This window comes from Oncorhynchus clarkii, chromosome 23 (assembly GCF_045791955.1).
Source record: "Oncorhynchus clarkii lewisi isolate Uvic-CL-2024 chromosome 23, UVic_Ocla_1.0, whole genome shotgun sequence".
Taxonomy (NCBI): domain Eukaryota; kingdom Metazoa; phylum Chordata; class Actinopteri; order Salmoniformes; family Salmonidae; genus Oncorhynchus; species Oncorhynchus clarkii.
Window position 1 is genome coordinate 16383463 of NC_092169.1, and position 26134 is coordinate 16409596.

General features: G+C 42.7%; 1 protein-coding gene across 1 annotated transcript in view; it reads left to right on the forward strand.

The window, feature by feature from the left end:
- The window catches only part of LOC139381503 (glutamate receptor ionotropic, delta-1-like), a 451280-nt gene that overhangs the window by 331968 nt on the left and 93178 nt on the right, over positions 1–26134 (forward strand). The window contains exon 6 of the mRNA XM_071125103.1: positions 24872–25045. Coding sequence (XP_070981204.1) covers positions 24872–25045 — 174 coding nt within the window. The remainder of the gene's footprint in view (positions 1–24871; positions 25046–26134) is intronic.

Below are 26134 nucleotides of genomic sequence, written 5' to 3' on the forward strand. Positions count from 1 at the left end.
GACTCTGTCAATCACCACATTCTTATCGGCAGACTCAACAGCCTTGGTTTCGCAAATGACTGCCTCGCCTGGTTCACCAACTATTTTTCAGACAGAGTTCAGTGTCAAATTGGAGGACCTGTTGTCCGGACCTCTGGAAGTCTCTATGGGGGTGCCAAACGGTTAAATTCTCGGAACGACTCTTTTCTCTGTATACATCAATGATGTCGCTATTGCTGCTGGTGATTCTCTGATCCACCTCTACGCAGATGACACCATTCTGTATACTTCTGGCCCTTCTTTGGACACTGTGTTAACTAACCTCCAGACGAGCTTCAATGCCATACAACTCTCCTTCCCTGGCCTCCAACTGCTCTTAAATGCAAGTAAAAGCAAGTGCATGCTCTTCAACCGATCGCTGCCTGGACCTGCCTGCCCATCCAGCATCACTACTCTGGACTGTTATGACTTAGATTATGTGGACAACTACAAATACCTAGGTGTTTGGTTAGACTGTAAACTCTCCTTCCAGTCTCACATTAAGCATCTCCAATCCACAGTTAAATCTAGAATCAGCTTCCTATTTCGAAACAACACTCATGCTTCCAAACATCCCCTCGTAAAACTGACTATCCTGCCCATCCTTGACTTCGGCGATGTCATTTACAAAATAGCCTCCAAACACTCTATGCAGCAAATTGGATGCAGTCTATCACAGTGCCATCCATTTTGTCACCAAAGCCCCATATACTACTCACCACTGCGACCTGTATGCTCTCGTTGGCTGGTCCTCGCTTCATATTCATCGCCAAACCCACTGGCTCCAGGTCATCTATAAGTCTTTGCTAGGTAAAGTCCCCCTTATCTCAGCTCACTGGCCACCCTAGCAGCACCCACCCACTAGTATGCGCTCCAGCAGGTATATTTCACTGGTCACCCCCAAAGCCAATTCCCCCTTTCCTTCCAGTTCTCTGCTGACAATGACTGGAACGAATTGCAAAATCACTGAAGCTGGAGACCCATAACTCCCTCACTAACTTTAAGCACCAGCTGTCAGAGCAGCTCACAGATCACTGCACTTGTACATAGCCCATCTGTAAATTATCCATCCAAGTTCCTCATCCCCATACTGTTATTTTATTTTAATGTTTTATTCTTTGCTCCTTTGCACCCCAGAATCTCTACTTGCACATTCATCTTTTGCACATCTATCACTCCAGTGTTTAATTGCAAAATTGTATTTTTTTCACCACTATGGCCTATTTATTGCCTACCTCCCTTATCTTACCTCATTTGCACACACTGTATATAGACTTTCTCTCTATTGTGTTATTGACTGTATATTTGTTTATTCCATGTGTAACTCTGTGCTGTTGTTTGTGTCACATTGCTTTGCTTTATCTTGGCCAGGTCTCAGTTGTAAATGAGAACTTGTTCTCAACTAGCCTACCTGGTTAAATAGAGGTGAAATAAAAAATAAAATAAAAAAATGACATATCCCATCGGGTATTTGGGAAACGGATAAACATCTTTATATTCTGAAATAGTATGGTCTCAGCCACTATTAGATATTATTTCTAAACAGAGTGAGGAACATATTATGATAGATAAAAAGCAGTTTCAACAGGTTTCATTTTCAAAAACATTTAACATCCAAAAGTGCCCATATTTGCAAAATCAAACTTGAATGTATATCAAATCATTTTGAAATGTTTACCCTGATTTCGCACATTGACCCCTTTATTGATAAGAGACCAAAATGTGTTATTGTAGTGTAGTAATATGTGACACATGTTGATTATATTTTCCTCACATGCGACACATAATAAGACTGAGTAATTAAATGAGCCTATTAAATGAATTATCTGACTCCATAAAGATGATTTAGCAATATGCAAGAGACTATAGTTGAGTTACAAGAATTGACTATCAAGGAATAAGAATGTTCTATTTCAAAGGCAGATCTTTAATAACTTTGTAAAATGAATGAAACTACATACAAGGTTTAAAAGGTTACAAGACAATACTAGCATTAGAAGGCTTTATTCTAGGCATGATCAGAGAGGGAGAGAGAGAGAGTAGTCATAGCCTGAAAGACCATGCTCCAAGGTTCCCTGGGATGGAGAGAGAAAGAGAGAGAGTGTATCTCTCCAGGGCAGTTCAGGAACATAGAGAAAGAGACAATGAATCTGAGACCTCATTATAACGTCTGAGATGTTTGTATTCAACATCTGAGTTGTTGACCAATAGCATACTGTAAAAGTGAACTTCCAATCAGATATCAGACCTACAAGTGAGATAATGCAGCATTCCTGAGACAACACACTGGAAATTCTTGTGTATAGTGTAAACAGTCACTTCGGCGACTGGGCTGCACTACATTTATGGAAATATTAGGATACCCATTACCCAACGCCAATGGCGACAGTTAGTCTTACTCAGGTCCGACACATAAACAAAAAGACATTACGGACAAAAGACTTTACAATTTACATACTTTACATTTTAACACATTAACATGTAGTTTGTGTGTGCATCTATCAGTTACATACAGTATACATGTCAGTACATACACACAACAAGTAGGTCACATGGGGGAGAGGGTGTTGTGCCGTGCTTTATTTGTTTTTTGAAATCAGGTTTGCTTTTCGTTTGTGCTAAATAAGACGGACTTTACATTTCCTTGCATTTGTTCTGGACCTGGGGACTGTGAAAAGACCCCTGGTGGCATGTCTGGTGGGGTAAGTGTGTTTGTCAGTGCTGTGTGTAAGTTGACTATGCACACAATTTGGAATTTACAACACATTCATGTTTCTTATAAAAACAAGAAGTGATAGTCAGTCTTATCTCAACTCTTAGCCAAGAGAGACTGGCATGCATGGTAATATTAGCCCTCTCACTACAAGGAAGAGCAAGAAGTGCGGCTCTGTTCTGGGCCAGCTGTTGCTTAACTAGGTCTTTCTTTGCAGCACTTGATCATATGACTGGACAATAGTCAAGATAAGATAAAACTAGAGCCTGCAGGACTTGCTTTGTGGAATGTGGTGTAAAAAAAGAGAAGCATCTCTTAACTACGTACAGACCTCTCCCCATCTTTACAACCATTGAGTCTATATATTTTGACCATGACATTGCGTGCAGACACACAAACAAACACACACACAGTTAGGACCATATGAATATTGACGTGGTATACTACATTGACAAGGTCCAAAAACGGGCTGATTGTCATCATTATACGAATGACAATTCCTTATCTCCTAACTTTGCTCCAACAACTGAATCATGATGCACATATTGATCTTGTATTCATATTGTGAATGTTATTTATTAATGTACCTCATAGCATCTTCCTGTTTAGGATACACACAACTCTTAGAGGAAGTGGTAAAATATAAAAAATGTATGTTATTTATTTTGCAGCACACAAACACATTATTTTCTGTTTCAGCCAATTATGAAAGAGTGTCACCACCAAGTCATTAGCTTTAATAGCATCAGACTGTGCAATGTACTTTACGAGCTAATTCTTGCAAATTTCTTCTTCACTTCCTGAATGGTTGACACAGTGTAGCATATTGTAGAGTTAGCACTCCTTATACACTATATAAATGAATAAGACGGGAAGTACCAGAGTTCTTTGAAATGTCATCCCCTCTTTCTTTCTCTTCTCTCCTCGAGGTTGTCTGTGAAAGTAAAGTGCACATGATGCTGCTGTGATCACCTTAAGGAGGGAACGACAAAGGAAAACTATTTTTCAATCAGCCTTGTTTGATGCTGGCAATGCATTTTATTATACAACTTGGAATACACAACATGTTAGACTTGGAAGAGAAAAAAGGAGAGGGTGCAATGTTGACTTAAAACCTGTCAAAGTACAGTAATTGGCTATTTACACAAAAATTACATAAGATTTGATTTTCCTTCTAATTAGGAGAATGGGAGATGAAATGATCCACTTAAAAATACATATAGTTAACAGCAGTACACTATATATTTAAGCGATAAGCCTTAGGGGGTGTGGTATATTTAAGCAACAAAGACCAAGGTGGTGTGGTATATGGCCAACCACGGCTAAGGGCTGTTCTTATGCATGACGCATCGCGGACTGCCTGTACACAGCGCTTAGCCATGGAATATTGGCCATATACCACAAACCCCAGAGGTGCCTTATTGCTATTAGTAACTGGTTACAAAAGGAAATAAGAGCAGTAAAAATAAATATTTTGTCATACCCGTGGTATACGGTCTGATATACCACAGCTGTCAGCCAATCAGCATTCAGGGATTTAACCACACAATTTATAATGGCTGGGTGGTTTGAGCCCTGAATGCTGATTGGCTGACAACCATGGTATATCAGACCGTATACCACAGGTTGTTAACCAGTTTAGCAATAAGATGGTCAATATACCACAGCTACAGTGCCTTGCAAAAGTATTCATCACCCTTGGCATTTTTACTATTTTGTTGCATTACACATGTAATTTAAATTGATTTTTATTTGTATTTCATATACTGGACATACATAAAATAGTCCAAAAAAAATTTAAATAAAGAAAACAGAAAAGTGGTGCGTGCATATGTATTCACCCCCTTTGCTATGAAGCCCCTAAATAAGATCTGGTGCAATCAATTACATTCAGAAGTCACATAATTAGTTAAATAAAGTCCACCTGTATGCAATCTAAGTGTCACATGATCTGTCACATGATCTCAGCATATATACCTGTTCTGAAAGGCCCCAGAGTCTGCAACAACACTAAGCGAGGGGCACCAACAAGCAAGCGGCACCATGAAGACCAAGGAGCTCTCCAAACAGGTCAGGGACAAAGTTGTGGAGAACTACAGATCAGGGTTGGTTTATAAAAAAATATCAGAAACTTTGAACATCCCACGGAGCACGATTAAATCCACTATTAAAACATTTAGAGAATATGGCATCACAACAAATGTGCCAAACATGCCAAAACTCACGGACCAGGCAAGGAGGGCATTAATCAGAGAGGCAACAAAGAGACCAAAAATAACCTTGAAGGAGCAGCATTGCTCCACAGCGGAGATTGGAGTATATGTTCATAGGACCACTTTAAGCCGTACACTCCACAGAGCTGGGCGTTACGGAAGGTTGGTCAGAAAAATGCCATTGTTGAAAGAAAAAAATATGCAAACACGTTTGATGTTCGCCAAAAGGCATGTGGGAGAATCCCCAAACATATGGAAAAAGATACTCTGGTCAGATGAGACTAAAATTGAGCTTTTTTGGAAAATGCTATGTCTGGTGCAAACCCAGCACCTTTCATCACCCTAGTACACTATCCCTACGGTGAAGCAAGGTGGTGTCAGCATCATGCAGTGAGGTTGTTTTTCATTAGCAGGGACAGAGAAACTGGTCAGAATTGAAGGAATGATGGATGGCACTAAATACTTGGAAATTCTTGAGGGAAACCTGTTTCAGTCTTCCAGAGATTTGAGACAATGACAATGACAGGACAATGACCCTAAACATACTGCAAAATCAACACTCAAGTGGTTTAAGAGGAAACATTTAAATGTCTTGGAATGGGCTAGTTAAAGCCCAGACCTTAATCCAATTGAGAATCTGTGGTATGACTTAAAGATTGCTGTACACCAGCAGAACCCATCCAACTTGAAGGAGCTGGAGCAGTTTTGCCTTGAAGAATGGGCAAAAATCCCAGTGGCTAGATCTGCCAAGCTAATAGAGACATACCCCCAAGAGACTTGCAGCTGTAATTTCTGCAAAAGGTGGCTCTACAAAGTCTTGACTTTGGAGGGGTGCATAATCATGCATGCTCAAGTTCTGTTTTTTTGTCTTATTTCTTGTTTATTTTACAATAACAAATATTTGCCAAAGGTTATGTCAAGCCCTCTTCACAACTGTCATGGTGTGTTTGGACCATGATAGTTCGTAGGTGATGTGGACACCAAGGAACTTGAAACACTCAATCCGCTCCACTACAGCCCCGTCGATGTTAACAGGGGCATGTCCACGATCAGCTCCTTTGTCTTGCTCACATTGAGGGAGAGGTTGTTGTCCTGGCACCACGCTGCCAGTTCTCTGACCTCCTCCCTATAGCCTGTCTCATCGGTGACTGTTGTGTCGTCAACCAAACTTAATGATGGTGTTGGAGTTGTGTTTGGCCATGCAGTTGTGGGTGAACAGGGAGTACTGGAGGGCACTAAGAACACAGTGTTGAGGATCAGCGTGGCAGACATGTTGTTGCTTACCTTTACCACCTGGGTGCGGCCCGTCAGGAAGTCCAGGATCCTGTTGCAGAAGGAGGTGTTTAGCCCCAGGTTCCTTAGCTTAGTGATGAGCTTCGAGGGCACTATGGTGTTGAACGCTGAGCTGTAGTCAATGAACAGCATTCTCACATAGGTGTTCATTTTGTCCAGGTGGGAAAGGGCAGTGTGGAGTGAGATTGAGATTGCGTCATCTGTGGATTTGTTTTGGCGGTATGCGAATTGGAGTGGGTCTAGTGTGTGAACCATGACTAGCTATTCAAAGCACTTCATGGCTACCGACGTGAGTGCTACGGGGCGGTAATCATTTAGCCAGATTACGTTCACTTCCTTGGGCACAGGGACTATGTTGGTCTGCTTGAAACAAAGGTATTATAGACTCGGTCAGGGAGAGGTTTAAAATGTGAAGACACATGCCAATTGGTACGCGCATGCTTTGAGGACACGTCCTGGTAATCGGTCTGGCCCCGTGTCTTTGTGAATGTTGACCTGTTTTAAGGTCTTGCTCATATCGGCTACCGAGAGCGTTATCACACAGTCATCCAGAACAGCTAGTGCTCTTGTGCATGCTTCAGTGTTGCTTGCCTCGAAGTGAGCATAAAAGGCATTTAGCTCATCTGATAGGCTCGCATCACTGGGCAGCTCGCGTCTAGGTTTCCCTTTGTAATCCATAATAGTTTTCAAGCCCTGCCACATCCGACGAGAGTCAGTGCCAGTGTAGTATGATTCAATCTTATTCCTGTATTGACGCTTTGCTTGTTTGATGGTTCGTCTGAGGGCATAGCAGAATTACTTATAAGTTTCCTAATTAGTGTCCGCTCTTTGAAAGCGGCAGCTCTAGCCTTTAGCTCGATGCGGATGTTGCCTGTAATCCATGGCCTCTGGTTGGGATATGTACATACGCTCACAGTGGGGACAACGTCATCGATGCACTTATTGATGAAGCCGATGACTGAGGTGGTATACTTCTCAATGCCATTGTATGAATCTTGGAACATATTCCAGTCTGTGCTGGCAAAACAGTACTGTAGCGTAGCATCCACGTCATCTGACCACTTCCATATTGCGCGAGTCACTGGTACTTCCTGCTTTAGTTTTTGCTTGCAAGCAGGAGTCAGGAGGATATAATTATGGTCAAATTTGCCAAATGGAGGGCGGGGGAGTTCTTTGTATGCATCTGTGTGTGTGGAGTAAAGGTGGTCTAGAATTGTTTTTCTTTTGGTTGCACATGTGACATACTGGTAAAAATGTGGTAAAACTGATTTAAGTTTGCCTGCATTCAAGTCCCCGGCCACTAGAAGCGCCACTTCTGGATGAACATTTTCTTGTTTGCTCATGGCCTTATAGAGTTGGTTGAGTGCAGTCTTAGTGCCAGCAACGGTCTGTGGTGGTAAATAGACAGCTACGAATAATATACAGTATATGAGAACTCTCTTGTTAGATAGGGTGGTCTACAGCTTATCATAAGGTACTCAGGCGAGCAATGCCTCGAGACATCTTTAATATTAGACATCACTCACCAACTGTTATTGACAAATAGACACACAACTCCACCCCTAGTCTTACCAGACATGGCTTCTCTGTTCTGCCAGTGCATGGAAAGACCCCGTCAGCTCTACATTATCCGTGTCGTCGTTCAGCCACGACTCAGTGAAACATAAGGTATTACAGTTTTTAATGTCCCGTTGGTAGGATAATCTTAATCGTAGGTCATACATTTTATTTTACAATAATCACACTTTAGACAGAAGGACCGATGGCAGTGGGAGTTTACTCGCTCGCCTATGGATTCTCAGAAGGCAGCCCGAACTGCACCCCCTTTTCCTCCGCCTTTTCTTCACGCAAATGACGGGGATTTGGGCCTGTTCCCAGGAAAGCAGTATATCTGTCTCGTCCGACTTATTCCAGGTCGCAGTGAGTAGTAAGTGTTCTGATGTCCGGAAGTTATTTTCGGTCATAAGAGACAGTAGCAGCAATCTTAAGTACAAAATAAGTAAAAAAAACAAGTTATACACAATTCAAAAAACAAACAAAATATCACAGTTGGTTAGGAGCATGTAAAACGTCAGCCATCCTCTTCTGCGCCATCTTAATGTTTCGTCCCTAAGAACAGTCCTTAGCTGTGGTATATTTAAGCAATAAGGCACGAGGGGGTGTGGTATATGGCCAATATACCATGGCTAAGGACTGTTCATATTCCTTATTCTTTGTATATTGGCCATTGTAAACTTGGTGGGTTGAGCTCTGAATGCTGATTGGCTGAAAGCTGTTGTATACGAGACCGTATACCACGGGTATGACAAAACACTTATTTTTACTGCTCTAATTATGTTGGAAACCAGTTTATAATATCAATAAGGCACCTCGGGGTTTGTGGTATATGACCAATAGACCCCGGCTAAGGTCTGTGCCATCGGTATATTGGCGATAAACCACACCCACACGTGCCTTATTGCTTTAATATACCACAGCTAAGGACTGTTCTTAGGCACGGCACAGCCCTTAGCTGTCGTACATTGACCATATACCACAAACCCCTGAGGTGCCTTATTACTATTATAAACTGGTAACCAACATAAATAGAACAGTAAACAAGTATTTTTGCCTCATATCCATGGTATTTTGTCTTATCAGCAATCAGCATCCAGGACCCAAACTACCCGGTTTATAATATGTAATATATAACAATAACTCTGAATAGCACCACCTCTTGCTAATGCTTCTGCCTCTGTAAGTGACAAGCTATAAAGTTCCACACTGTTTCGAATGCCCCATGCAGAATGACATTGTGAGTGCTATGTGTTGTGACAGGGATGTAGGCAACCGTTTTAGCCAGGTAATCTCCAGGCCTTGTGTTCTCCGCCTGTGTGTGTCCCTGGTCCCTCGGATGCCTTTGAGCCAGACATGCTGTCATCAGGAGAGGAAGGCTTATCTCTGTCTGTTCTCGGCCCCCTGGGCCTCAGCGTTAACTAGGACATGGAGGCAGCAGGGAGGTCTCATGTCTCATTCATCAGCCACCACGACCAGCTGTGATAATCTAAATCAAATCAAATCAAATTGTATTTGTCACATACACATGTTTAGCAGATGTTATTGCAGGTGTACTGAAATGCTTCTGTTTCTTCCTCCAAGAGTGTAGTAATATCTAACAATTCACAACAATACACACAACCTAAAAGTAAAATCATGGAATTAAGGAATATATAAATATTAGGATGAGTAATGTCGGAGTGGCTTAGACTAAAATACAGTAGAATAGAATACAGTATATACTTATGAGATGAGTCAAGCAAAAATATGTAAACGTTATTAAAGTGGCCAGTGATTTTAAGTCTATGTATATGGGGCAGCAGCCTCTAACGTGCAGAGTTATGTAACCGAGTGGAAGCCGCCTAGTGATGGCTATTTAACAGTCTGAAGGCCTTGAGAAAATAGCTGGTTTTCAGTCTCTCGGTCTCTGCTTTGATGCACCTCTGTACTGACCTCGCCTTCTGGGTCATAGCGGGGTGATGGCAGTGGCTCGGGTGGTTGTTGTCCTTGATGATCTTTTTGGCCTTCCTGTGACATCGGGTGCTGTCGGTGTCCTGGAGGGCAGGTAGTTTGCCCCCAGTGATGTGTTGGTCAGACCGCACCACCCTCTGGAGAGCCCAGCAGTTTTGGGCAGTGAAGTTGCCATACCAGGTGGTGATACAGCCTGATACAGTGGTGATACAGTGATACATCTGTAAAAGTTTGTGAGGGTTTTAGGTGCCAAGACATATTTCTGTGTCGTCAGTGATATGTACGCCGAGGAACTTGAAGCTTTTCAACAGCTCCACCACGGTCCCGTCGATGTGGATAGGGGCATGCTCCCTCTGCTGTTTCCTGATCAGCTCCTTTGTTTTGTCGACATTGAGTGAGTGTCATGCCTGCGCCCGCTCTCCCCGCTGGCGCTCGAGGGTGCCAGGCTGCCCAGCACTACGCACTCCTGCCACCATCATTACACACACCTGCTTCCCTCATCACGGGCATCAGCGATTCATTGGACTCACCTGGACTCAATCAACTGTGTCATTACCTCCCCTATATCTGTCTGTTCCCCAGCTCTGTTCCCCGCTTCTGCATTAATTGGCGTTTCTCGTTTTGTCTTACCCGGTTCTGAAGCTGTTCTTGTCCTGTTCCATGTCTGTGCAATATTAAATATTCACTCTCCATACCTGATTCTTTACTCCAGCGTTGTTTCTTACAGTGAGAGGTTATTTTCCTGGCACCACAATCCCAGGGCCCTCACTTCCTCTCTGTAGGCTGTCTCATGATGGTTGTTAATCAGGCCTATTACTGTTTTAGCATCTGCAAACTTGATGATTAAGTTGGAGGCGTGCGTAGCCACACAGTCATGGGTGAACAGGGAGTACAGGAGGGGGCTGAGCACGCACCCTTGTTGGTGCCCCTGTATTGAGGATCAGTGAAGTGGAGGTGTTGTTTCCTACCTTCAACACCTGGGGGCGGCCTGTCAGGAAGTCCAGGACCCAGGTGCACAGGGTTTGGTTCAGACACAGGGCCCGAGCTTAATGATGAACTTTGAGGGTACTATGGTGTTGAATGCTGAGCTATTGTCAATGAACAGTATTTTTACGTACATATGTATTCCTCTTGTCCAGATGGGATAGGGCAGTGTGCAGTGTGATGGCGATTGCATCGTCTGTGCATCTATTGGGGCGATAATCAAATTGAAGTGGGTCTAGGGTGTCAGGTAAGGTAGAGGTGATATGGTCTTTAAAGCCTCTCAAAGCACTTCATGATGACAGAATTGAGTGCTACGGGTCATTTAGTTCAGTTGCCTTTGCTTTCTTTGGTACAGGAACAATGTTGGACATCTTGAAGCAAGTGGGGACAGCAGACTGGGACAGGGAAAGATTGAATATGTCCGTAAACACCCCCGGCCAGCTGGTATGAGTGGCTAGGGATAACGTTTGGTCCGGCAGCAAGGGTTAACGCGCTTAAATGTCTTACTCACGTCGGACACGGAGAAGGAGAGCCCACAGTCCTTGGTAGCGGACCAAGTCGGTGGCACTGTGTTATCATCATAGCTGGCAAAGATGGTGTATAGCTTCTCAGGAAGCAAGATGTCCGAGACGTGACTGGTTTTCCCTTTGTAGTCTGTGATTGTCTGTAGACCCTGCCGCATACTTCTCATGTCTGAGCCGTTGAATTGTGACTCCACTATGTCTCTCTACTGACATTTTTCCTGTTTGATTGTCTTACGGAGGGAATAACTACACTGTTTGTACTGGTTTGCGCTTTCAGTGTTGGTGTTCTACAGTCACTGTTGAAGAAAGTCAGAGCAGAATGGGTTCTTATGAAGTTTAACTGGTGAGAAAGGCAATGATAGGAGAGCTGAAGTAGAGAATGGATGGACAGGAGAGAGAGAGAGAGAGAGAGAGGGAGAGAGAAAGAGAAGAACTGAAAAGTGTTGAAGAATATAAACAATGGTGCCAAGTAAAAGAGATGGATTGCTTCTTCAATCTTCAGCAATTGTTGATAACAATTTTGGACAGTCTTCCACTTTTTGCAATACAAGACAGGATCAGTTACCAATCGTTGATTGATGTATGAGGGAGGGTGTAACAAGGTATCCTTCTCTCTAAATCATCAGCCAAACCACACAGAGGGGGGTGGTTGACACTGTTTGCTCTATATGGATGGATGACGGAGTCAAACAGGATTAGTTTTTTCTACAAAAAGAGAGGAGGTGACACCTGAATCTGTGTGTGATGGATTAGAGGGAGGCGCGTTGCGTGACAGCCAGAGTCAAGAAGAACAGGGATGATATGACTGATTTTCCATGGTAACCACCCGCAAAATGTTTGAATAGAAACAGTTGTTGACACTATATGTGAAACAGCAGCAGGCACGGTGGAGGAGAGAAATAAGACACATTACACTACCCAAAGACAGGATTAAAAATGTTTGATTAGGAATGTGTATTTTACATTAACATAGTGAGACAAAAATCAGTAGTAAATAATCTGTCAGAAATAGACAAGCACTTTATAGTTAATCATAGTAATGTTTGCTCTATCACATAGGCCTACTTTAATTACCCACTACTTTTGAGCTGCACAATATATATGTTCATCTGTTATAATTACAGCTATCAAATAATTAAAATAAGTCATTGTGATTATTCATATGATTTTTTTTGTAGCTAATCATGATAAATCGCAATTTTATAATGTGCTCAAATCTGTCCTAAAGAAAGATGTTTCCATTTAAAAAGCAATGCATTGAGTTACAGGCATACTATGCTTTGATTGTAATGTTTATGAACTGTAGGTCGACTGCCTCTTATCAATATTCCCCCCCCTCCCCCCTGACACCACACTCCGAGGGCCCTCACCTCCTCCCTGTAGGCCGTCTCGTCGTTGTTGGTAATCAAGCCTACCACTGTTGTGTCGTCCGCAAACTTGATGATTGAGTTGGAGGCGTGCGTGGCCACGCAGTCGTGGGTGAACAGGGAGTACAGGAGAGGGCTCAGAACGCACCCTTGTGGGGCCCCACTGTTGAGGATCAGTGGGGTGTAGATGTTGTTACCTACCCTCACCACCTGGGGGCGGCCCGTCAGGAAGTCCAGGACCCAGTTGCAGAGGACGGGGGCGAGACCCAGGGTCTCGAGCCTGATGACGAGTTTGGAGGGTACTATGGTGTTAAATGCTGAGCTGTAGTCGATGAACAGCATTCTCACATAGGTATTCCTCTTGTCCAGATGGGTTAGCGCAGTGTGCAGTGTGGTTGAGATTGCATCGTCTGTGGACCTATTTGGGTGGTAAGCAAATTGGAGTGGGTCTAGAGTGTTAGGTAGGGTGGAGGTGATATGGTCCTAGACACATGTAAAGTAGGATGAATACGGAGAGTACGGGGTAACAAAAGACACACAGCAGTGGGGCTAATGACTCTAGAGATGGTGAATGGGACAATGAAACGGGTGGAAAGTCTACGGGACCACCCCGAGGGGCAGATCCCTGGTGGGGAGCCATACCCTCTGCCTGAGCCGATATCATGGAGCAGGGGTCTGGTGGCGATCCTCTTGTTGACTATACCTGGAAGTGGTCTTCAACAGAGTGGCCGGGCTCTCTTCCAGGTACGGCGACAGAGGCGGATGAACATCTGGGCAGAGGGATTGCTGACTTCCTCCTCTTGCTCGGGGAAGAGCAGAGGCTGATATCCCAAGGAACACTCGAAGGGCGAGAGACCTGTGACAGAGCAAGGAAGGGTGTTGCGGGTGTACTCAACCCATACCTGTTGCTGACTCCAGGTGGTAGAGTTGGCGGAGACTAGGCAGCATAAAGTCATCTCTAAGTCCTGGTTGGCTCCGACTGGTCGTTGGACTGGGGTTGGAGTCCGGAGGTCAGGCTGGCCGACGACTAAATGAGCGGCAGAACGCCTTCCAGAACCGGGACGAGAACAGCGGATCCCGGTTGGAGTCCATGTCCACCAGGAGTCTGTGGATCCAGAAGACGTGCTGCACCATAAACTGGTCCGTCTCCTTGGTAGTTTGGGGAGAGGAATTTTTATTTTTTATTTTTTTTATTTTACCTTTATTTAACCAGGCAAGTCAGTTAAGAACAAATTCTTATTTTCAATGACGGCCTAGGAACAGTGGGTTAACTGCCTGTTCAGGGGCAGAACGACAGATTAGTACCTTGTCAGCTCGGGGGTTTGAACTTGCAACCTTCCGGTTCCTAGTCCAACTCTCTAACCACTAGGCTACCCAATGAAGTGGGTCGCTTTGGAAAACCGGTCGACCACAGTCAGGATGGCTGTGTTGCCCTCAGACGAGGGGAGACCCGTGATGAAATCCAGGGATGTGACCAGGGACGGTGAGGGACAGGCTGTGTTTGGAGAAGAAAACAATAATGGCCCAAGCCAGCTGCTCTGCGGATGGTATACTTATCAACCTTAATTTGCATTAGAGAGGCTTTCATTAAAGAACACCCTCTGTTTTCTACTAGATAGGTAACTCTTAATCCGTTATAAGGCACAGGATGCAGATCTATAACACCTCAGTTTTTTCAGCAATAGGTTATGATCAATAATAGCTGCACTGAAGTCTAACAAAACAGCTTCGACAATCTTCTTACTATGAATTTCTTTCAGCCAATCATCAGTCATTTGTGTCAGTGTCGAGTGTGTTTTTAATTAGTTTTCTGTAAAATAACTTTGTATTTGGTCAAACTGATTTTTCCAAAAGTTTGCCAAGTTGTTACCATTGGTCAGCTGTTTGAACCATTAAAGGTTGCAGAATGACTTTTGCCTCCAGGCTTAATAGAAAACGTGTCAGACAGGAATTGCAATGTATTCCGCTACCAACATCAGCAATTTAGGAAACTATACAGTATTTTTTTTATGTATTATTTCTTACACTGTTACCCCAGGAAATCTCAAGTCTTATTACATACAGCCGGGAGGAACTATTGGATATAAGAGCAACGTTAACTCACCAACATTACGACAAGGAATACGACTTTCCCGAAGCGAACCACCACCCAGGACAATGGATCGGATCTCAGCAGGCGACCCAAATCAACGGTGCTGCAGAAGGGGCAGTCGGAGCGGTCTTCTGGTCAGGCTCCGTAGACGGGCACATCGCCCACCGCTCCCGGGTATACTACTAGCCAATGTCCAGTCTCTTGACAACAAGGTAGACGAAATCCGAGCAAGGTTTGCCTTCCAGAGAGACATCAGAGATTGTAACATTCTCTGTTTCACGGAAACATGGCTCGCTCGGGATACATTATCAGAGTTGGTACAGCCACCTGGTTTCTTCACGCGTCGCGCCGACAGAAACAAACATCTCTTTGGTAAGAAGAAGTGCGGGGGTGTATGCCTAATGATTAACGAGTCATGGTGTGATCATAACAACATACAGGAACTCAAGTCCTTTTGTTCACCTGACCTAGAATTCCTTACAATCAAATGCCGACCGCATTATCTACCAAGAGAATTCTCTTAGATTATAATCACAGTCGTGTACATCCCCCCAAACAGACACCTCGACAGCCCTGAAAGAACTTCATTGGACTCTATGTGAACTGGAAACCACATACAGTGCCATGCGAAAGTTTTCGGCCCCCTTGAACTTTGCGACCTTTTGCCACATTTCAGGCTTCAAACATAAAGATATAAAACTGTATTTTTTTGTGAAGAATCAACAACAAGTGGGACACAATCATGAAGTGGAACGACATTTATTGGATATTTCAAACTTTTTTAACATTTCAAAAACTGAAAAATTGGGCGTGCAAAATTATTCAGCCCCCTTAAGTTAATACTTTGTAGGGCCACCTTTTGCTGCGATTACAGCTGTAAGTCGCTTTGGGTATGTCTCTATCAGTTTTGCACATCGAGAGACCAAAATGTTTTCCCATTCCTCCTTGCAAAACAGCTCGAGCTCAGTGAGGTTGGATGGAGAGCATTTGTGAACAGCAGTTTTCAGTTCTTTCCACAGATTCTCGATTGGATTCAGGTCTGGACTTTGACTTGGCCATTCTAACACCTGGATATGTTTATTTTTGAACCATTCCAGTGTTGATTTTGCTTTATGTTTTGGATCATTGTCTTGTTGGAAGACACATCTCCGTCCCAGTCTCAGGTCTTTTGCAGACTCCATCAGGTTTTCTTCCAGAATGGTCCTGTATTTGGCTCCATCCATCTTCCCATCAATTTTAACCATCTTCCCTGTCCCTGCTGAAGAAAAGCAGGCCCAAACCATGATGCTGCCACCACCATGTTTGACAGTGGGGATGGTGTGTTCAGCTGTGTTGCTTTTACGCCAAACTGTTTTGCATTGTTGCCAAAAAGTTAAATTTTGGTTTCATCTGACCAGAGCACCTTCTTCCACATGTTTGGTGTGTCTCCCAGGTGGCTTGTGGCAAAGTTTAAACAACACTTTTTATGGATATCTTTAAGAAATGGCTTTCTTCTTGCCACTCTTCCATAAAGGCTAGATTTGTGCAATATACGACTGATTGTTGTCCTATGGACAGAGTCTCCCACCTCAGCTGTAGATCTCTGCAGTTCATCCAGAGTGATCATGGGCCTCTTGGCTGCATCTCTGATCAGTCTTCTCCTTGTATGAGCTGAAAGTTTAGAGGGACGGCCAGGTCTTGGTAGATTTGCAGTGGTCTGATACTCCTTCCATTTCAATATTATCGCTTGCTCAGTGCTCCTTGGAATGTTTAAAGCTTGGGAAATCTTTTTGTATCCAAATCCGGCTTTAAACTTCTTCATAACAGAATCTCGGACCTGCCTGGTGTGTTCCTTGTTCTTCGTGATGCTCTCTGCGCTTTTAACGGACCTCTGAGACTATCACAGTGCAGGTGCATTTATACGGAGACTTGATTACACACAGGTGGATTGTATTTATCATCATTAGTCATTTAGGTCAACATTGGATCATTCAGAGATCCTCACTGAACTTCTGGAGAGAGTTTGCTGCACTGAAAGTAAAGGGGCTGAATAATTTTGCACGCCCAATTTTTCAGTTTTTGATTTGTTAAAAAAGTTTGAAATATCCAATAAATGTCGTTACACTTCATGATTGTGTCCCACTTGTTGTTGATTCTTCACAAAAAAATACAGTTTTATATCTTTATGTTTGAAGCCTGAAATGTGACAAAAGGTCGCAAAATTCAAGGGGGCCGAATACTTTCGCAAGGCACTGTATCTTGAGATTGCATTTATTGTAACTGGGGATTGCGACTCTCAAACCCGGATCCGGGAGCGTAATCATCGCCTCAATAATTAGCATAACGCAGCGGACATAAATATCCCTAGAAAATCTTCCTATTCATGAAAATCACAAATGAAATATATTGAGACATAGCTTAGCCTTTTGTTAATCACACTGTCATCTCAGATTTTCAAAATATGCTTTACAGCCAACGCTAGACAAACATTTGTGTAAGTTAAGCTAGCATAGCATTATGCCCTGCTAGCAGCAGGCAACATTTTCACGAAAATAAGAAAAGCAATCAAATTAAATAATTTACCTTTGAAGAACTTCGGATGTTTTCACTCAGGAGACTCCCAGTTAGATAGCAAATGTTCCTTTTTTCCAAAAATATTATTTTTGTAGGCGAAATAGCTCCCGTTTGGTCTTCACGTTTGGCTGAGAAATCGACCGGAAAATGCGGTCATTACAACGCCAAACTTTTTTACAAATTAGCTCCATAATATCGACAGAAACATGGCAAACGTTGTTTAGAATCAATCCTCAAGGTGTTTTTCACATATCTATTCGATAATATATCCGTCGGGACAATTCGTTTCTCATTAGAAGCGATTGGGATAATGGCTACCTCAGTACTTTACGCAAGATTTTCTGCGGGAGCCATCATGTGACCACTTGCTCAATGTGGTCCCTTACGGATATTCTTCAACATAAATGCGTAAAAAGACGTCACAATGCTGTAGACACCTTGGGGAATACGTAGAAAACGTAAGCTCATTCGTAGCCCATTCACAGCCATATAAGGAGTCATTGGCATGCAGTGCTTTCAAAATATGGGGCACTTCCTGATTGGATTTTTATCTGGGTTTCGCCTGTAACATCGGTTCTGTTGCACTCACAGACAATATCTTTGCAGTTTTGGAAACGTCAGAGTGTTTTCTATGCAAAGCTGTCAATTATATGCATACTCGAGCATCTTGTCGTGACAAAATATATTTTTTAAAACGGGAATGTTTTTTTTCCAAAAATGAAATACCGCCCCCAGAGTTCCAAAAGGTTTTAACAAGGCTAATCTGAAAACAAGGCTCCCTAAATTTTATCAGCATATCTAAAGCGCGACCCGGGCTGGAAATATTCTGGATCATTGTTACTCTAACTTCCGGAATGCATACAAAGCTCTCCCTCGCCCTCCGTTCGGCAAAATTGACCACGACTCCATTTTGTTGCTCCCAGCCTATCGACAGAAACTAAAACAGGAAACGGCCGTGCTCAGGTCTGTTCAACGCTGGTCCGACCAATCTGATTCCACGCTTCAAGATTGCTTCGATCACGTGGACTGGGATATGTTCCGGATAGCGTCGAACAACAACATTGATGTATACGCTGATTCAGTGAGTGAGTTTATTAGCAAGTGCATCGGTGATGTTGTACCCACAGCGACAACTAAAACGTTCCCCAACCAGAAACCGTGGATTGATGGCATCATTCGCGCAAAACTGAAAGCGCGAACCACTGCTTTTAATCAGGGCAAGGCCACCTGAAACATGTCCGAAAACAAACAGTGTAGCTATTCCCTCTGCAAGGCAATCAAACAAGCTAAGCGTCAGTATAGAGACAAAGTAGAGTTGCAATTCAACGGCTCAGACACGAGAGGTATGTGGCAGGGTCTACAGTCAATCACAGACTACAAAAAGAAAACCAGCCCCGTCCAGACCCCAATGTCTTTTTCCCAGACAAACTAAACAACTCCTTTGCTCGCTTTGAGGACAATACAGTGCCACCGACACGGCCCGCTACCAAAACCTGCGGACTCTTCTTCACCGCAGCCAACGTGAGTAAAGCATTTAAACGTGTTAACCCCTGCAAGGCTGGCGGCCCAGACGGCATCCCTAGCCATGTCCTCAGAGCATGCGCAGACCAGCTGGCTGGTGTTTTTACGGACATATTCAATCAATCCCAGTCTGCTGTTCCAACATGCTTCAAGAGGGCCACCGTTGTTCCTGTTCCCAAGAAAGCTAAGGTAACTGAGCTAAATGACTATTGCCCCGTAGCATTCACTTCCGTCATCATGAAGTGCTTGAGAGACGAGTCAAGGATCATTTCACCTCCACCCTACCTGACACCCTAGACCCACTCCAATTTGCTTACCGACCTAATAGGTCCACAAACGACGCAATCGTAATCACACTGCACACTGCCCTAACCCATCTGGAAAAGAGGAATACCTATGTAAGAATGTTGTTCATCAACTACAGCTCAGCATTTAACACCATAGTACCCTGCAAACTCGTTATTAAGCTAGAGACCCTGGGTCTCGACCCCGCCCCGTGTAACTGGGTCCTGAACTTGATCCACTGATCCTCAACATTGGGGCCCCACAAGGGTGTTTTCTCAGCCCTCTCCTGTACTCCCTTTTCACCCATGACTGCGTGGCCATGCACGCCTCCAACTCAATTATCAAGTTTGCAGATGATACTACATTGGTAGGATTGATTACCAACAACAACGAGACGGCCTTCAGGGAGGAGGTGAGGCCCCTCGGAGTGTGGTGTCAGGAAAATAACCTCACACTCAACAAAACAAAACAAAGGAGATGATCGTGGACTTCAGGAAACAGCAGAGGGAACACCCCTCTATCCACATCGACGGGACAGTAGTGGAGAAGATGGAAAGTTTGAAGTTCCTCTGTGTACACATCACGGACAAACTGAATTGGTCCACCCACACAGACAGAGTGGTGAAGAAGGCGCATCAGCTCCTCTTCAACCTTAGGAAGCTTAAGAAATTTACTCACTAACTTTTACAGATGCACAATCGAGAGCATCCTGTCGGGTTGTATCACTGCCTAGTACGGCAACTGCTCCACCCACATCCGCAAAGCTCTCCAGAGGGTTTTGAGGTCTGCACAACACATCACCGGGGGCAAACTACTTGCCCTCCAGGACACCTACACTACCCAATGTCACACGAAGGCCAAAAAGATCATCAAGGACAACAACCACCCGAGCCACTGCCTGTTCACCACGTTATCATCCAGAAGGCGAGGTCAGTACAGGTGCATCAAAGCAGGGACCGAGAGACTGAAAAACAGCTTCTATCTCAAGGCCATCAGACTGTTTAACAGCCATCACTAACATTGAGTGGCTGCTTCCAACATACTGACTCAAATCTCTAGCCACTTTAATAATTAAAAATCAGATTTAATAAATGTATCACTAGTCACTTTAAACTATGCCACTTTATATAATGTTTACATATCCTACACTACTCATCTCAAATGCATATACTGTACTCTATACCATCTACTGCATCTTGCCTATGCTGTTCTGCCATCGCTTATCCATATATAGTTTTATGTACATATTCTTATTCATTCCTTTACACTTGTAGGTAGTTGTTGTGAAATTGTTAGATTACTTGTTAGATATTACTTCATGGTCGGAACTAGAAGCACAAGCATTTCGCTTCACTCGCATTAACATCTGCTTACCATGTGTATGTGACCAATAACATTTGATTTGATTTTGATTAACCATCTAAGTTGTCAGTACCAGGTGGCTTGTCCTTATTTATAGATAGCAACAAAAATGATCACCTCTTCCACACCCACTTTGCAGAACTCAAAACTACTCTGCTTAACTTTCATTATTTGGTCTGTTATGCATGAATGTGAAGCAATTTGCTTATCTTGTCAACAAAAAAAGTTATTAAAGTGATTGGCAATATCAAAGGGTTTTGTTATGAACAAGCCATTTGTCTCAATGAAGGATGAAGCCGAGTTCACTTTATTGCATATAATATAATTTAAATTACTCCAGAGCTTTTTACTATCATTCTTTATATAATTTAACTTTGTTCCATTATATAGTTTATTCTACTTTTTCTTTTGTTTAGATTTCTCAATTTACTGTATGTTTGCCAGTCTGCTGTGTTGTCAAACTTATTTTCTATTATTTTTGCCTCATCCCTCTCCGCCATCATTTTTTCAAATTCATTATCTATGGTGATTTGGCAGTTCTAGCAGTCCGTTTCTGGATGGGCACGTGCTTATCAGTAATTGTAAGAAGCCGTTTCATAAATGCTTCGAGTGCAGAGTCAGGTTGTTCCTCATTACACACATCAGAAGAACAAATATTATTCGACATAGGATTCATTGCAAAACCTGTATGATCGCTGATACACAATTTTAGGTCCAGTCTTTGGAACTTGTTTTTTTTAAAGATATGGCTATTATATTTACTGCATCCGATGGGTGTGGATACTACTTTAGAGCAGATTCATGCAGCATTAGTAAAGATGTGATCAGTATACGTGGATGATTTAGTTCCTGTTCTGTTTGTAAATACCCTGGTAGGTTGTCTGATAACCTATACCAGATTGCAGGCATTGGTTACAGCTTGAATCTTCTTTTTGAGTGGACAGCTTGATGCCAACAGTCAATATTTATGTCATCCAGAACATTTACCTCTCTGTTGATATCACATACATTACACACACATTGAGCATTTTACACATATAGTCCAAGTACTGACTTTTAGTACTCAGTGGTCTATAGCAACTTCCTACAAGAATGGGCTTTAGTTGAGGGAGATGAACCTGTAGCAATATTACTTCAACATCATCTGACATGAGATCCTCTCTCAGCCTAATAGGAATATGACTCTAGGCATACATGGCAACTCCTCCTTCATTTGCATTTCTATATTTCCTATATATTCTATAACCATGTATAGCTACTACTGCATCATCAAATTAATTATCTAAGTGTGTTTCACCAATGGCCAGAATATGAATGTCTTCTGATGTTAGTAAGTTCTACATTTCATGAACCTTGTTTCTCAGGCTACATACTTTAACAGTATGGGCTATTGGCTATGTTCAGTACTTTTCTGGGTTGCTTGTTTGTGAGAGGCTGATCCAAGGTAGACATGTTAGTGACATTTACATTTGAGGCTATGGTACTGAGGGAGCTGCCAACAGTGGGCTTCTTTCTAAGGCAGACAGTTTCAGTGCAAACAGTGGAATTAAATTCTATGGGCATATGATTATTGCTGACAATCCCCCTGAAGTTAACAGTTAAACAAGCATAAATTAGGTTACTTACATTGACTTTACTTATTTCTCTGGGGTATAATACAATTTCTATATCCTCTGTTGCTTATTATGACAGGGAGGACTGGAGCGCTACCAAACCCAGACCATCAGTCTCTTAAAGGGATACTTCATGATTTTGGTTAAGAGGCCCCTTATCAGATGAACTCGTGGATACCATTGTTATGTCTCTGTGTCCAGTATGAAGGAAGTTAAGAGGTAGTTTCGCGAGCCAATGTTAACTAGCATTAGCTCAATTACTGTAAGGCTATGGGTATCTGCTGCCAGCATGCTAGCAGATACCATAGAATTCCAGTCATTGCACTAACACTAGTTAGCAATTGCGCTGGTGCTAGTTAGCAACTTCCTTCAAACTGCACGCAGAGACACAAAAATGGTATCCACGAGTTCATCTGACTCTGAATAAGTAGATAATGGGCCTCATTGCCAAAATCCAGAAGTATCCCTTTAAGCAGTTTGCTATGTTGTTGGAGATAATCCTGGACCCTTCTCTTTTAAAGATGATGAAATATTGCCGCTCCAGAATCTCCCATATGTGTTCAATTGGGTTGAGATCTGGTGACTGAGATGTGCGTGGGCGCACACAGACACGCACACACACACAGGTGTGGTTCGTATGTTAATTAATAAGCAATTAACTAACCATGATGCTTAGGATCATGTATAAAAATGATCAGTTGTCCATTATTTTGGCTACCATGGCTAGAAGAGATCTCAGTGACTTTGAACGTCTCAGTCACCAGATCTCAACCCAATTTCACTCCTATGGGGGATTCCTTAGACAGCATTTCATCATCAACAAAACATCAAATTATGGAATTTCTCATGAACGAAGGGTATTGCATCCCTCCAAAATAGTTCCAGAAACGTGTAGAATCTATGCCAAGGCACGTTGAAGCTGTTCTGTGGTGGCACAAAGCCCTATTAAGAAACTTTATGTTGGTGTTGCCTTTTATGTTGGCAGTTACCTGTATGTGTCTACTAGTCAGAGCTAGCAGATTAGCAATGGTAGAGGCAAGTGATAGTGTGTGCTGTTGGGGGGAGGGAGGGAGGGTAAGATGGCTAGATAAGAGTACAGTACCTCCTAGTCCTTCTCCAAGTCACAGAGCTTCTCAGCATACATGTCTAAAGCTTAAAAAAGTGTTTTAACTCCTAATTAAATCTCTATGGTGATCACCAGGATTTCTTTATTTATATATCATGATAGATTAATAACGTTGACTGAGCGGCATATTGAGGATAATTTAGCTGTCAGACAGGCTTGATTTGATTAATGTACTTAGAGGATGTGTGCAATTGAAATACATATTTTTGGTTTCCATGCTTAAGTAGGTCACCTCAGGGCAGCAATAGGAGCTTTGGTAGTGTTTTCCTCCCAAAGTGTATGTCCACACTGAATGCATAAACAGCTGATCTCCTGAACACATTCATTCAATCTGATATGCAGCTCTGTAATGATGGCTTTGACCTGCACTGAAATTGTATTATACAGTAATACACAGTCCAGAATGTTAGTCACACACTGTGTTAGAGTGCCACCAGACTAATCAACAAACTCAAAGGGTACCCCACCAACGTTCTTCCCCTGCATACCAAAACGTGTTCTCTCCACATTAAAATATGAAGACCTAGCACTTAATGCTCTGTGCTTTTCTTTCAAACTACTCGCCTGTGGTCATTTATGTCTTGTTAGCAAAATGGCTCCATCAAGGTCACTGCAGGGTCAAGTGATGTCACAGCAGTCATCTGTGGTGGAACGTTCTAACAGGTCAAGACAGGAAGGACAATCCTGGAAGTGAGGTCATAACTAAATGAATCCTACAGCATATTCCACCCGGTTAATGCACAACAGCACCTCATGAATATCCATTATTTACAGTTGACTGGCTGTTTGTATGACTCATAGTGTAGTGTTTCTGCTGTATAAAAATTGAGGTGCCTCTTTCTAAAAGCAGTAAAGCACACACACTACTGAATTATCCATGAGGTGTGGTGCTTGTTGCATAACAGTTATGTATTTCTAAAAGGAATTGATAAGTTTGGACATTAAGATAAATAGGGCGAAAGGGCCAAAGAGAGTGAGATAAATCGACACAAAGGGAAAATGAAATAGAGGGAGAAAGCGAGACAGACAGACAGCTAACGAGAAACATAGGCAGGGAGATGGAACGTCTGGAAGAGAAAAACAAACTTGGACAGATCGAAAGAGAGAGACAGAGAGATAGATAAACACAGATAAGTTTGACCCGTCAGTTGTCTCATTACTGTGGTGTTTGATCCGAGTGCTGGTTGTCTGTCACATCAACATTGACCTCTGTCCTGCTCCTGAGTCAGACCAGCAGCTCTAGGTCTCATCGCTATTGATCTGACCGTTCACAGGTCACCCCCAGTCTGACCCTGAACGCATTCCTCTCATCCATCACCCTTGCCTGCATACATGTGGATAGGGAGGTTCCTATCCACAACTTTATGGTGTACGTTCTGGGATTCTAAGAAATTGAAGGAGAGTATTTACTTTGTCAATTTTCCAAAGGAACTGATAGATATCAGACATTAGTGATGATCCCCAATCCATTTTCAGCTGAAAATTAATTGAAATCCTGACCTTGAGAAGAGTGTTTATTGCATGTATTTCTTAATGTGTATATTGATTAATCATATTTAGTTGTCACACAAACTGTACCTAGTCCTATAATTCTTATGTGAATCCACAGCTTAAGACAAGTTCATAGTGGGAATTTACAAAGCAATTTTATGGTTTTGACCATGAACCCTCCCACCCCACCTTCTCTTTTTTTGTCGCAGGAGGTGAGTGATACAGAAATCATGGAGCTGGTCCACAGTTCGTTGGGCCGGATGACCGTCATACGGCAGATCTTCCCTCTGTGGAGAGACACCAACATCCGGTGCATGAGGAACAACCACCGCATCTCCTCTCTGCTCTGTGACCCCCAGGAGGGCTACCTGCAGTCCCTGGAGGTCAGTGTGAAGGATAGGACTTTATTATTCTGTTTGACCATCAGCCCCGTCACCACCCTGTCATCACCGTAACACTGTATCCACACCATCACAGAACGCTTTGTCATTCACCCAACATCACCCCAAGACATGACCATAACCATGACAAAAGCATTTCTGAAGGTCGGCAAGAGCGATTTGCCTGTCAGCGCTGTCACAACATTGAACATCATCATCATTCTAACACTGTAATTTCCTTTACACATCCCTCCAATGTTAAACACATCAGTCTGTCACCATCACTATTCTGACACAGGAACACAGATTTCTAATGTTAAAAATGACTTAGAAATGTTCTCCGTAGTCATCTAGTGTGCAATGACCGTGACTTACTATTCCAACTCCATAGCTAGCATAGAACAATGTTCAGGACAGATGGTAAAATCATGTGGTATTACTTTAGACTTCATCTCTCAATTATTAATGTGAAAAAAGGTGAAGCACAAGTATTTGTAAGAGAGAAAAAAAGCACAGGCAAGTGCTTTTCTTTTCTGATTTAGACGTGTTACCTGTGCTGGGTAAAGCACTGGCCACTTACACTGGCCACTTATACCCTTTCAAATCATGATCATGATACGTTAGTACACCAGACCCTTCTTTCTTAGGATTCATCAAGTGATGCATAAAGCCTTAAGTACACCAGCCAGACCATCATAAAGCTTTAGAGAAAACAAATGCTTTAGGTGTTGTATGTGGACATTTCCTTCTCTTCACGGTGATGTATCCTAAATCGGTATACAAATGTATAAAAATGCAATATCCTTCTTTAAAAATGTGGGTATTATTCTAAACACTGGTTATTTTTATATAGAGTAGAGTTCAGTAGAGTCCAGTACAGTATAGTATGTGCTCTACTGTGTACTGTACCGAACTCTACTGTATAGTACTCTACTAAACTATACTTTTTTTTACTGTACTGTATTTTCCTGTGCTGTACTGTACTGAACTATACTCTACTTTTCTTTACTGAGCTGTACTTAACTATACTGTCCTGTACAAACTTTTGAACCCAACTGTGGTTTGTTACTACTATGATTTCCCATTGTACCC